The sequence below is a fragment of the Sorex fumeus genome, unplaced genomic scaffold (genome assembly GCF_029834395.1).
Source record: "Sorex fumeus unplaced genomic scaffold, SorFum_2.1 ptg000063l, whole genome shotgun sequence".
Classification (NCBI taxonomy): domain Eukaryota; kingdom Metazoa; phylum Chordata; class Mammalia; order Eulipotyphla; family Soricidae; genus Sorex; species Sorex fumeus.
This window is the reverse complement of record NW_026606120.1, coordinates 50,970,817-50,984,994: the sequence shown is the minus strand read 5'-3', so window position 1 is coordinate 50,984,994 and position 14,178 is coordinate 50,970,817. Positions and strand designations below refer to the sequence as shown.

The following is a 14,178-nucleotide window of genomic DNA, read 5'->3' as shown; positions in this document are numbered from 1 at the left end:
AAACTGTCCTTTAAGATAAATGCATTCTAGAAGTGCATTTTTTTACGTTGGAGGACATACCCTGTGGCACTCAGGGCTCGCTCTTGGCTCTGTGCTAGGGGATCACTTCTGGCTCAGGGGACGCCATGGGGTACTGGGGAAATAACCTGGGATAGCTCACCATCTGGAAGGCAAGTGTGCTGCCTATATACTCTCTGGCCCCTGTAAAAGTATTTTTTAAATCCCTAAGACTGTTTCCTTTGTGGTGGACTGAAAGCAGGGCAGGGTAGGGAGGAGACTAGAGCAGAGGCCAGAGGGAGGGAGAACAGCTGACTTGGGCTAGAGAAGGGCCTTCTGGAAGCAGGGGAGGCAGTTGATGGAGGCTTATAACCTTTAACATTATGTCACTGGAGAAGCATTCATTGTTGTTTTGCTTAATATATAGTTCCAGGTAATTAAATAGCCTTAAAAATTAGCAAATTTATAGCATTTTACTGTATAGATGAACCATAACCCTTTGTGGTTGGTGGACCTTTTCATTCTAATTTTTTTTAAATTGTAAATCTGCTGGATGAAGATTCTTATAAATTTTATTCATAACTCTGGTTATTTCTTTCGGTGTTTTACATCAAGTTACTGGAGTAAAGGTTAATAGCTGTTGGGGGCCAGAGAGATTAAGGCACTTGCATTACACTCTACTGACTCTTATTTGATCTCTGATAGCACATTTGATCCCCTGAGCAACACTCCGTGTGATCCCTGAGCTGAGTGTAGAGTTAGCCATGATTAAAATAATACATAAATGTTGTAATTATTTAAGAGAATATTGATGTATACCATTAGTTTGCAATGTATGGAGATTTATTTTTATTATTTTACCTTTTTTGGTTTTTGGGTCCTACCCGGTGATGCTCAGAGGTTACTCCTGGCTCTGCACTCAGGAATTACTCCTGGCGGTGCTCGGGGGACCACATGGAATGCTGAGGATTGAACCTGGGTTGACAGCATGCAAAGCAAATATCCTACCCACTGTACTATTGCTCTGACCCCATGTATGGATTTAAATAATTTGGAATTTCAACCCCCTTGCATTTTTATTTTAAAAATAGGCGAAAGCAGTACAGTGTTATAATGTGCATTTTTTCGGATACTATGTTTTCTTCCTCCTGTTTTTATTTTATATTATCATTTTTTAATTTGGTTTTTGGGCCATAATCAATGTTTCTCAGGGTCTGTACCTGGCTCTGCTCAGGAGTAACCCCTGACCCTAATGGGGACCATATGTAATGTTGGCTGAAGATAATTTGTGTAAGGCAAGTGTCTTACCTCCTATACTATTTCTCTGATCCTTGGGCTCTCTTTTTTAAATGGCTTTTTGAATTTCTTTCTAATGGGATATTTTAAATATGTTTAGCGTATTTATTTTAGGGACCAGAGTGATAGTATAGTGGGTAGGGTGTTTTTCTTGCACATGGCTGACGGGTTCAATTCCTGGCTCCGGTAGGAGTGATTTCCTGAGTGCTGAGCCAGAATTAACCCCCTGAGTGGGGCTGGAGCAATAGCACAGCAGGTAGGGCGTTTAACTTGCACGCAACTGAGCCAGGTTTGATTCCCAGCATCCCATATGGTCCCCTGAGCACCACCAGGAGTAATTCCTGAGTGCAGAGCCAGGAGTAACCCCTGTGCATTGCCAGGTGTGACCCAAAAAGGAAAAACAAAACAAAATTAACCCCTGAGAACTGCCAGGTGTGGCCCCCAAGCAACAACCCCCCCCAACAACATTGAAAAGAATATTCACTTTTAGTTGTTCCCTTTTGTAGATAACTTTTATCACCTTTTTGTGTATGATACGGTATCCAGAGAGAGGTGTGTATGTATGTGTACGCTTGATGACTTCTGTTACTAAAAGCCCTTTCTTTTTCTGGATACAACCCAGTTTCTCCCCCTAAGCACAGTTAACTACTTCATTTTTCACTTTGCTGATTTGTGATAATCTTTAATGCATATGAAATATTTTATTTAATATTTAAATTAAATATGTAAGGTTTTATTACCTATTAAGTCCTGTGAAAACTGGAGACTTGGATGTTTCTGGAGATTTTATGCTTCAGATCAGACGTGTTTATCCCTGCACACCAGTCTTTGGACCAGCAGTTAGAACAAAGGTGGTAGACAAGTCGTTTCCAGCTTTTCAACACCTGTGGGTGGTCTGGGTGGTTGAAGGATCCTTTAATGCTATGCTTGTCTCTGAGTTTTAAAATAATGAAGGGTTCCATTTGTCTCATTAAGTCCTGGAATGTTCAACATTTTAAATATTTGCTTAGCGTTTTAGGTAAAAGATATTGTTGAACTTGAAAGAGGAGGGGTGCTTCTCAGGGGAGTCTGTGGAGGTATGGGCTCATCCCAAGCCCATAGCCGTTCACTGCTGTGGAAATGCACCTGGCTAGTTCATCCAGAGTCGTGATGTACCCGATCTGGGAGCTTCTAGCCTGTACTGCCGTCCAAAGTTCTAATTTAGTTCAATTCCACTGGCCGTATTTCAAGTGCCCCCAGCTAGCCACGCTCACGGTATTTCACAGCACAGATAACAGAACTTCTACTTCCAGTCTCACACAAAGTTTTAGTGCAGTAATGATATAGATCAGGTAAGATTTTGGGGATAATGACACTTTTTCAAATGCTCTGCACTGAATGAACAGCACATTCTCTGAGGGAGGTGAAGAATGGGACTTTAAAGTGTCACAGGAGAGCTTCAGCGGGTGTCCGGTGACCCAGGAATCCTGGCACTCAGCCTTTCTGCTGCTCCACCTTCAACAGGTTTTCTCAGCCTCGGGCATCTGGGTTGACTTGGGAGGGGAAAGGTTAAGGCTGTCTGGAGAGGAGTTGACCCCTTACGGTGTTCTAGCCCCCTCGCTGGGGAAAGGCTGGGGAAAGCCAGAGCCAGACTTGAGCATTCAGAGGGAGGAGTCCAGTTCAGGGCACGCTGCCCATCACAGAGCTGGAAGAATTGCTTGGGAGGGGATCCACCTAGATGCTGTCTGGTGTTTGGACCAAGGTAGCAAAATCTTGTTCGCTCGTACTTCTAAGTTGGGTGTGTGGGTGGGGAGGGGGGTGCACCCCGACGGTGCTCGGTGGCTACTCTGGGCTCTGCGCTCAGGGATCCCTCCTAGCGGTGTTGGGGTCCATTAGGGGTGCCGAGGTTCGAACCCGGCCCGACCCGTTGCAAGGCCCACGCCTCCCCGCGCTACTAGGGCTCCGGCCCCAGTTCCAGTGTGATGACTCCAAAGCAGAGTGAGCCGGGGCGGGGGGCGGGGTGTCAGGGGGGGCAGGAGGTCTCGGCCGGGCGCTCTGCAGCCCACCGGCCCGAGCCGAGCCGAGAGACGTTCCCCGAGAAGAAAGTAGGAAAGGCAGCGGTGGGCTCCACGGCAGCGGCGGCGGCGTTCCGAGCTCCGGGAGCCGCGTCCGCCGCGCGCGAGCGGCAGCCCCGGGGCGGGGCCGGGCAGCAGGGGCGGCGGCGGCGGCAGCGGCGGGGGGCTCCGGGCGGCCCGCGCGCCCCGCCCCGCGCCCGGCCCCGCCTCGCCTCGTGACCCCCGCGTCCCGCCCCCCTCGGCCGGGAGCACCCCCGGCTGATTGGCCCCTCGGCGGCGTGTCGTCGGGCTGGCAGCCAGGCCGGCGCGTCACGTGGCCGGGCGCCGCGTCCAGGGCGCCGAGCCGCCGGGCATGGAGCGCCAGGCCGCCGGGGGCCGGGCGCCGGGCGCCGCGGGGCCGAGCGCGCCCAGCCCGGGGGTGAGCGCGGCGCGGGGAGCGGCCCCCGCGGCGCGCCCTGGGCCCGGGGGTGGGGCCGGGGGCCGGGGCGGGGGGCGCCGCGGGCCGCCGTTGGGGCGCGGGGAACGGCCGCGCGGAGGCGCGGGGAGCCCCGTGGGCGTGGGCGGCGCCGGCGTCCAGGCGCGATGGGCGGTGGGGCCGAGCGGCCGGGGCCCGGGCCGGGGCCAGTGAGGGCGGCGGGGCGAGGGCCGGCCCGGGCGGGATGCCGGGACCCGTGCCCGTCGGGGGCTGGGTCGGGCGCCGTCGCCTTCTCGTATTTGCCGACGCCCCCGAGACCCCCGTGCGATGTGGGGTTCCTTGAAACTTGTTTTGGTGCGTGCGCCAGGCAGCTGAGGTTTCGAGGACCGTTATGACAGCCGTCCCCGGCGTTGCAGGCGGTGATTTGTGCCAGCTGGGGAGCACCTTGAAGGGAGCAATCTTTTGTTCGGTGCTGGGAACGTGGGGCCTGGCACCGGAGACACCTAGTCCCGGGGTGGAGGAAAGGAAAAATCTGGAGCGGCCGAGGGCGGGCTGAGCCCAAGGAAGTTAAAAAAAAAAAAAAAAAGAACCCTAGGCTGATTTGCCGGCCCTGCGGGTAGCACTTCCTCCCCAAGGTGAGAGTGTGGTGGAGGAGAGGAGGTCAGCGCCTGGGTCCCGGGGCCGGGAGCTGGACATCGGGATGGAGGAGGGGGCGTGAACGTGGCCATCGAATGCCCCACCTGTGGAGGGCCGTCGGAGAAGCAGAGCACTGATGGACTCCGAGGCCGGGTGCTGCTGGAGGCGAGGGGTCCCATTAGTTGGGCCCCAGTAGCAGAGGTGGATTGAGTCCTTGGAGCCCAGACGTCCATGACGCAGAGATTTGAGGCTAATCGAGCCGGTAGCGTGGAGAGAGGGGCCACGAGGTGGATTTGAGTTCACATGTTCCTGCTGTAAATTCCCGTGTCAGTTTCCTGCTCCGTGAGGCGTGTTTGCAGGCCTGTTTCCGCCGTGTCCGGCCGCCTGCTGGCAGGGCTGTCCCCGCAGGCCGTGAGAATTGCTTGTTCCATTTAGAGGTGTAGTGCTCGGAGCAGAGACGTGGGGCCCTGCTGGGTCCGAGTTTCAGCCCTGCAGAGGCTCTGTGAGTCAACCTGGAGAGGAGCACTGGCCCAGGAGAGTTGGTAATGAGATAAGAAGTTATTAAGGAGGGGGTGGAGCGCTGGTACAGCAGGGTAGGGCGTTTGCTTTGCACGCAGCCCCCCTGGGTTTGATCCTTGGGTCCCTAGAGCACGGCCAGGCAGCAATTAAGAAGCTGAAGTTATTAAGGAGCTGAGAAGGTAGAGTATGAACGGGAGGCAGTGGCTACGGGACAGGGCCAAAGGAAGCAAGCAAGGGATGGAGTTAGAGTGGTTCAAATATAAGCATGGAAGAGTTGAAGGGCCAGACCTTTGCAGAGGGGGTGCTGGTATCTGGGGAGTGAGCAAGGGTGCTGAGCACCGGGACTCAGACCTCTCAGAGAGGACCTGCGACAGGTGCCCATGTATGGACTCTTGGGGGCTGTGGCTTCAGCGGTTCCACAGGAGGGCACTTCTGCCAGGCCGGGTGCCTTCCAGTGGTTGTGGCAGGCTGTCCCACAGAAGCTAGGATTGTTGGACAGAGAGGATCCGGGGCAGGGCAGTCGCCTGGGGTTCAGCGTCTCTGCGAGGAAGGTAGGTCTGGGGCAGAGAGACAGTAGCTAAGTCCTGGGCAAGTCCTTCACCTCTGTTTCTTCTCCCTGCAGGCTGGCTGTGACCCCGCGGGCCCCTCAGACCAGGAGCAAGAGACTCAGACAGCTGGGGATGGACTAGGCAAGTAGCTGGTGGCGGCTGGAGGTGGGTGGCGGTTGGGCTGTGAGGGGCTTGCTGTCTGGACCTGCTTTCCTTTCTAGCTAGTGGGCTCGGCGCTAGCCAGGTGCTTTTGGGTGCCCACCGTGCTTTTGGGAAGCTGCCTGCTGTCATTTACGGGCAGTCTTGAACTGAAGACCACACCCATCCCTTGACAAACAGTGTAGGATGCTGCAGCAGAGAGGCCTTGGAGCCCGCCGAAGGTTTCCCTGGCTTCACTCTGGCACTGCATCCTGGGCAAGAGATTTGTGGCTGTAGATAAATCACTTGGATTTTCCATGTCTTTAAACTCAAGCTGCTCAGGATAGAATGGTGGTACACTGGGCAGAGTGCTTGTCTTACATGCAGCTGTCTCGGGTTTGATTCCTGGCATCCTTCAAGTGTCTCCTGAGCCCACCACGAATATTCCTGAGAACCACGGGTGTGGGGGGGTGGTGGACCTAAAGTCACTGTCACTGTCCTCCCGTTGTTCATCGATTTGCTTGAGCGGGCCCAGTAATGTCTCCATTGGAGACTTTGTTGTTACTGTGTTTGGCATATCGAATACGTCACGGGGAGCTTGCCGGGCTCTCTGAGAGGGGAGGAGGAATCGAACTTAGGTCGGCCATGTTGGCTGCGTGCAAGGCAAACGCCCCACGGCTGTGCTATCCTACCTAAAGTCAAAACAAAAAAAATTGGTGTGTGGGGGGGTATGATCTGAGGATCAGGTGAGAGGACTGTAATCCCCACTAGTTACTATTTGCATTTAACTTGGTTAGAATTAAAATGAGAAACTTAGTTCCCTAATCCTGTTACCTTTCCTTCAAGTGCTGGGGACCCTGTTGGGACAGTTCAGATTATAGACCAATACCAGCATCCCAGAAAGCTCGGCTGTTTGTTCTGGTTGAGATAAAGTATCCAGGACACCCACAGGAGCCATCGTAGCGACTGATGACAAGTGTTCAGTGTTCCAGCAGGCACAATTCTAAGTATTTCCTTTCCTTCCCCCCTCCCCCCACCCCGCCTGGCTGTGTTTGGGGGTGGTACCTCCTGCTGAGCTGCTTCTCCAGCTTTTTTCTTTCCCTGTTGGTGTTCTTGGAATGCTCCTAGCTCCATTTCACAGGTGAGGAAACTGAGGCACACAGTGGAAAAGTTTTCTTTGTTGTTGTGGGGCTACACCTGCAGGTCTCTGGGGGACTACCAGGGCTATACCTACAGTGCTCAGGGGCTAAGGGGTACTGAGGATCCAACTTGACCTCATTCCTGAAAGGCATATGCTCTACTGGTTTTAGCCACATCTCCCAGGGGAGAGAGTTTTGGGATTTTTTTGTGGGGGGTCACTCCCAGTGGTGCTCAGGACTTACTCCTGGGTCTGTGCTCAGGGATCACTCCCGATGGGACTGGAAGGACCATATGTGGCACTGAGGGGTCAAACCCAGGTTGGCTGCATACACGTCAAGCACCCTGCCTGCTCTGGACCTCAGGGAGGAACTGTTGATGGGAGGCACATGACATAAATTTATCTGTGAAAGTTTTTAAAGCACATAGTTCAGTGGTATGCATCAGACCCTGGCAGCCACAGGCTTGCTTCCTTCTCTGGGTTTGCCTATACAGACAGGCACATATGAGTTGCATGTTCTCATGTATTCCCTGGCATTTGGTATGTGGCTTCTTCCCGTGGGCATATTTTCAAGGTGCAGGACATAGCTTGTTTCATTTCCTTCCTTTCCTGGTAGGGGAATCCTGCCACAGGAACAGGCCATTGTTCCACATTTTCTCTGCTCCTTCATCCTTTGATTGGCATTTGGGCTTCCACCTTTTGTTGGTGGGCAGTTGTGCCAGTTTGTACATCCTAGTGCTTCTTAAATTCTTTTTTTACTTTTTGGGGTCACACCTGGTGGTGCTCAGGCATACTCCTGGACACACCTGTGGGGAACTGGGGACTGAACCCAGCCACATGCAAGCCAAGTGCTCAACCCGCTGTATTATCGCTCTAGCCCCGGGTACAGGGTTTGTTTGCACACGGATTTCATTGCTCTTGGGTACCTGTTTGGGAGCAGAATTACTAATTTGTGGCCTTGCTGTGTTCCAGCTGTGGAGCAAGGAATTGTCCTGAGCATGGATCTACTCAGGCTCTTTGTCCCCCTCTGGCTTGATGCCATCGTAGTGTGGTGACTTGTCCTTGCCCAGACTCTCCTGTGGTTTGCAGCCCTTTTGGACAAGCAGCCCCCCTTGCTGTCAGGAACTGAGTGGTCACCCCCGGCGCTGGGTGGCTTCTGCCCTTCTATTTTCCTGCCCCTTGCTGCATGCCTACTACTCAACTCTCCTTTGCTCTTTTGAGTACAAAGGGAGAAGACTAAAAGAACAGAAAATTCCCTTCAGGCTTGGAGCAGAAATGCTCACCGTTTTCCAGAGGTCCATTGCCTGAAGTAGGATATAAGATAAACTTCCTGGGGGATAGAAATTTTGCCCGCCTCTCTGTGCCAGCCACAAGCCCTGGCAATGGGGCTGAAGGAGTCATTCCTGGGGCCCAGTGTTCCGGTGCTGGGGCCACCAGGGTCAAGCTGGCCATGCTCAGGGATTGCTGCGGGTTGAACTTGGGACCTCACATGCATCCCTTTGAGCCGTATCCCCGGCCCCAGAACACGGTGTGGATATTTATGTTTTGGGCCTATACCTGTTCCTGTCTCTTCTCTAGGAGGTTGTCCCTACGGGGTGCTGGATGGGGCGGGGAGGGGCTTACGGTGCCAGGGATCAAAGTGTGTAAGGCAAGTACCTGTACTATCTCTCAGGCCCTTCAACATGTTTTCCAAAGCGTTGGGGTGGCCTGTGACTTCTGTACCCTGGCTGGACTGGTGCCCTCTTTTGTAAGTCTGCCAGAACTTTCCTTAGAATATGGGTCGATCCTCTCTGGTTTGTCCCCCTTGTTTTAAAAATGCTTCCACCCCCCTCCTTTTCCCACTTGTTTCCTTTGTTGCTTTCTTAGCCAGTGGTGCCCAGAGCATCCTGAATGACAGTCCCAGCCCCAGAGAGGGCGTGTACCCCGAGGAGGAAGGCGAGGAAGGCTTCACAGTGGATGGTGATGACTCTGACTGCGAGCCCAGTGCCTGGGAACTGCCGGAGGAGGTGTCGGAGGAGGTGTCGGGTGGCTCGCCCAAGGGGCAAGCAGCTGACCTCTTTACCGAGGACTGGGACTTGGAGCTGAAAGCCGATCAAGGGAATCCATACGGTAGGTGTGGAGGGCCTGGGCCGGGGTTCTGAGACAAGGCTCCCCCTGAAGACGGGGTTTGGAGGAGGGTCTCCACACCTGTGAGCTTAACCCGAGGAACTGATGGTGACGATGGGTCTGAAATGTCTGTAATTGCTTCTCTCGCACATTACAAAAACAGAGTAAGCAAATTTTGTACTTGGCTCCATGAAGTATCAGCTTGAAAATAGAAAGAGTTGAGCTGGAGCGGTAGTACAGTGGGTAGGGTGCCTGCCTTGTATCTGGCCAACCTGAGTCCCTGCCACCATGTGTGGTCCCCCATGCACCGCCAGGAGTGATCCCTGAGCAGAGAGCCAGGAGTAAGCCCTGAGCACTGCTGGGTGTGGCCCCAAAACAAGAAACAAGAAAAATTGAAAGAGAGAGAATGTGTGTGTGTGTGTGTGCGTGTGTCTGCATGCACACACATTTAGATAAGGTGGAAGTGACTACGTTACTCTTGTCTTTTTCCCTTGCTTCCATTCGTCCTTTACAACTGCCTGCAGACGCCGATGACATCCAGGGCTGCATTTCCCAAGAGATCAAGCCCTGGGTATGCTGCGCCCCGCAAGGAGACATGATCTATGACCCCAGCTGGCACCACCCGCCGCCTCTGATCCCCCATTATTCCAAGATGGTCTTTGAGACAGGCCAGTTTGACGATGCGGAGGACTGAGGTGTATCTCCAGATCTCTCTTCTGTTCTCTGAGGTGAGGTGCTGTGTCTGAGGAAACATTCCCCGTGATCCCTGAGTGAGACACAGGCCCGTGTCTGAATCAGTCCCTATCCCCAGTTCTGTTGTTGTTTTTCTTAATGCTCTCCTCCTTGGAATGTGTGTTTGTTTCTATTAGGAGGAAGAATTATGTTCTTTATAAATAAAGGTGGAAAAAAATATGGTTTTTGTGTAACTATTTTCCCCTTTAATTAGCTAAGTTCTTTTTTCTTTTCCTTTCTTTCTATTTTTTTTTTAATAGGGGCCCACACCCTGTGGTGCTCTGGCCTTACTCCTGCCTTTATTCTCAGGGATCACACTTGGTGGGCTTGGGAGACCAAATGGGGTGTAATGGATGGAATCTGGGTTGGTTATGTGCAAGGCAAGTATCTTAACTTACCCTGTACTATCTCTCCAGGCGTTCTGAACAAAGCCTTACTCTTTCTTAGTCTTTAGGCCATAGCCAGTGGTACTAGGAACTCTGCCTGATGTGCTTCTCGGAGGTGGTGGGGTCACTCCCAACAGTGGTGTGTGGATTGAGGTGCCAGGGGTCAAACCTGGGCTTCTTGTGGAGCTGGCACAATAGCACAGAGGGCAGAGCACTTGCCTTGCATGCAGCTGATCGAGATTTGATTCCTGGCACCCCATATGGTCCCCCGGTCCCTGGCAGCAGTGATCCCTGACTGCAGAGCCAGAAGTAAGCCCTGAAAACTGCTTGGGTGGCCCCAGAACATAAACAAACAAAAACTCTAGACTTTGTGCTTGCAAAACATATGTTCTAACCTTTGAGCTCTCTCCCTGGCTTCTTTTTTTTTAGTGAGACACCATGAGGTACAGTTGTAGACTTACAAATTTTGTGCTTGGGTTTCAGTTATACAATGATCAAATACTCATCCCTCCACCAGTGCCCATTCCCACCACCACAGATCCCTCTCCCTGGCTTTTTAAAAAATATTTTTCTTTTTTTGGGGGGGTGGTGTGGGGGAGGATGGGTGAGGAGGTCACGCTTCAGTGGTGCTGGGGCCACTAGAGCAACACTTGGCATTGACAGGCAGGCCATGTGGTCCTGGAGGAACCTGGGCCCTTTCATACCATCCCTGGGCTCTTGCCCTTTGAGCTAACTCCCTGCTGCCTTACTTTTTATTTAAGTCCCCTGACTTGCAATAAAAAGATCCAAGGATCCTTGTGAAAAGGCCCGGGATATAGCTCAGTGCCTGAATGGAGGAGGCTCCCCTTCCCTCCCCTCCCTCTCTCTTTCTCTCCCTTTCCCTGCACTGAAAAAAAAAAAAGAAGAAGACAGACATTAGAGTGATTTTTGGGTATTCAGGAGGAGAACAAGAAAAGGGGGGCATCCAGGAAGATAGCTGCAGCACAAGCCTGGCACCCGCAAGTTTTGTGCCTGGCACCCGTGTTCTCTTGTGTGGTGGCCTGCACTGTCTGATTTCAGGCACAGACAACTGTGTGCAGGCCTTTCCAGAGTGCCATTCCTGGCCCGCTTGGGTGCAGACACCGCAGGAAGCCCTGTCGAGTGCTTCGTCCAAATGAAAGGGACCCCTGGAGAACACCAAGGACAAGGGAGTAAGCAACCAAGAGGGTGCCCTCCTCGCCTCTGTCATTGCAGAGACAACAAAAGGGGGAGTGTTGGGCGGAGGAGATGGCTCTGTGGGATGGAGCAACAGGTACCATAGACTCTGCGTGAACAAGGCCCAGATTTGTTCCCCAGCACCACATAGTAGCTCTTGAGTACCTCCAGGCATGGCTAAAAAATGAAAACAACACACCATCAAAAGGAAAAGGAGGGGCTGGAGAGATAGCACAGCGGGTAGGGCGTTTGCCTTGCATGCAGCCGACCCGGGTTCGATTCCCAGCATCCCATATGGTCCCCTGAGCATGAGCACCGCCAGGAGTAACTTTTGAGTGCAGAGCCAGGAGTAACCCCTGTGCATCGCCAGGTGTGACCCAAAAAGCAAAAAAAATAAATAAATAAATAAAAAAGGGAAGGAAAGGGAATGGGGAAAGAAGCAAAGGAAAGCTTCCTGGCTGGGGCTAGAGAGATAGCACAGTGGGCACGGCTCTTGATTTGCAGGGGTTTAATTTCCGCCATCGCTTATGTCCCCGAGCCCTGCTGGGAAAGATTTCTTATTGCATAGCCAGGGTTGGTTACATCTGAGCATTGCTGGGAGTGGCCCCACAAAACAACAACAACAACAAAACCAAAAGAGTTTTCCACCTTTTGTTTTATAAAGAGGGTTTTTCAGTTAGGAAGGAAACAGGTTTTGGGTCAATAGACTGTCCTAAAAAAATTGGAAAGAATTTTTTTTTGTTTCGTTTTTTGGGGCCACACCTGGTGATGCTCAAGAGTTACTCCTGGATCTGCACTCAGGAATCACATCTGGCGGTGTTTGGGGGACTGTACGGGATGCAAGGGATTGAACCCAGGTCGGCTGCGTACAGGCAAAAGCCCTACCTGTTGTGCTATCGTTTCAGCCCCTGGAAAAAATTTTCTTTTGAACTGCCACCATTCTCCCAAGTACTCTGAATTGGAAGCAAATCGGGGAGAAAAACAATACGTGGGTGCTCACAGTGGATGGAGTGAGTCGCTGCTTCCTGGGCAGGTGCTGAGTAGTCATATATTGGTTCTTTGCCATCAGGACCGTGATACAGAGACCTAGGCCTTGTGCAAGTCAAGCAGGCTGGGTCACATCTGGCATACTCCAGGCTCTACACCTTGGGATCACTCTTGGCCTGGCTCTGGGGACCCAGACGTGGTGCTGGGAACCAAACCCAGGTCAGCCATGTACAAGGAAAGTTCCTTACTTGCTGTACTATCTCTTCAGGCCCTCTCTGAAGGCCTTTGAAGATGGATGTGGGAAGTTCTGGGCTGGAGTGATAGCACAGCGGTAGGGCGTTTGCCTTGCATGCAGGTAGCCTGGTCGAGCCAGGTTTGATTCCTCCACCCCTCTTGGAGAGCCCGGCAAGCTACCAAGAGTATCTCGCCCACACGGCAAAGCCTGGCAAGCTACCTGTGTTATGTATTCGATATGCCAAACACAGTAACAATTGTCACAATGGAGACGTTACTGGGCCCGCTCGAGCAAATTGATGAACAACGGGAGGACAGTGCTACAGTGCTACAGTGGGAAGTCCTGATGCACAAGGCAGTGAAGACACCCCGGGATGCTTGGGTACAAGCTTGGGAAATGAGGATCAGAGACATGACAGAAGCCCCACAAGCAGGGCAAGTTACTTCTAGCAAAGCACTGGGACACCAGCTAGGTCAGGGGTGTGTTGATTTATTTAGTGGTTCTGGAGATGGAACTAAGGACCTCATTCATGCAAGTGCCCTGCCACTGGGCTACCTCTCTGGTCCCTGAGAGGGCATGATCAAGATATCCTTATTATGCGTTGATTGATATCAGAGTGCAAATCTTAGGGCTGGAGCAAGAATACAGTGGAGAGGGCGTTTGTCTTGCACACAGCCAACCTGGGTTTGATCCCTGACATTCCATATGGTCCCCTGAGCACTGCCAGGAGTAACCCCTGAGTATTGCCGATATGACCCAAAAAACCAAAAAAAAAAAAAAACCAGAAGAAAAAGAAATAGAGTGCCAATCTTTTTCACCTACTTTCGGGTTTTTGGGTCAGACCCAGACCCAACAGTGCTCAGGGGCTGCTCTTGGCTCTGTTCTCAGGGGGCTCTGTGATGTCAGGGGTCGAATAGGGCTTGGCTGCAAGCAAGTAAGGCAGGTGTCAACCCCTGTACTATCTGTCCAGCCCATTTAATTTTTTTTCTTGGAGGCACACCTGACAGTGCTCAGGGATCACGCCTGGTGGGGCTTGGGGGACCATATACCATTCCAGCATTGAATCCGGCAAGCCAGCTGCATACAGGGCAAGCACTTTACCCACTATACCATCTCCTGGCCCTTCTGTCACTTTCTTTGAGACATTCTTGGGAAATGTCCCCCTATCAGCACACCTCCCTTTCTTCAGGGTGGTATTCACAGCGGGGATGGTTTGGTCATCAAGAATCTGTGGTGGGTTTCTCTGTTCTGGGAGCTAGCGGCTAGCTCGTTTGTGGAAGCATCCCACAACTGCCCACAATTCTGCCCTGTGCCCTGCAGAAACCAGAAATTCAGGTGCCTTCAGGGACACAGAAGCGTCCTCATTTGCTAAGTAAATTCTCTTGGCGCTGCACTGCTCTGGGTTTCTGGAATCTGGATTCAACGCCCCAGCTTTCACAGCGAAGTTGCACTGTGTGTGGCCAAAAAAAAAAAAAAAGTCAATAATCCTATCTGAATTCTGGAGCTGATTGAGGATGCAGGATCTGGAGGTCTGGAGGTACCCGGACGTGCATGAAGCCCCCTGCGAGTGGGGACAGGAGAAGCTGCAGGGTAGGCGGGACAGGAAAGTAGGAGGTGGGTCAGGTCCCGCTCTGTTGACTCAGCAAGTCTGGCTGCAAAGAAGGGCCTCTCTGTTGCTGACCGCCGCTGGGGAACCCGTTCCAGCGTGGGGCTTGCTTGAGTTTGCAGGTGTTGCTGGGCAGGAGGACAGTTCAGTTGGGCCCCAGGGCACCCAGATTCGAATTTCACCTGGATTTG

At 52.5% G+C, this 14,178-nt stretch overlaps 1 protein-coding gene across 2 annotated transcripts; it reads left to right on the top strand.

Annotated features, from left to right (window-relative positions):
• The first annotated feature begins 3,603 nt into the window (after positions 1 to 3,603).
• On the top strand, positions 3,604 to 9,756 carry COPRS (coordinator of PRMT5 and differentiation stimulator). Of its 2 annotated transcripts, none has more exons than XM_056127597.1 (4): positions 3,604 to 3,765; positions 5,540 to 5,606; positions 8,608 to 8,850; positions 9,372 to 9,756. In XM_056127597.1, the coding sequence occupies exons 1-4, from the start codon at positions 3,700 to 3,702 to the stop codon at positions 9,539 to 9,541; spliced, it is 546 nt and encodes a 181-aa protein (XP_055983572.1). In that variant the 5' UTR covers positions 3,604 to 3,699; the 3' UTR covers positions 9,542 to 9,756. The 2 variants fall into 2 exon arrangements, with proteins under 2 accessions (XP_055983572.1, XP_055983571.1); XM_056127596.1 differs by having other exon boundaries at positions 5,540 to 5,610; positions 8,612 to 8,850.
• Positions 9,757 to 14,178: the final 4,422 nt, after the last annotated feature.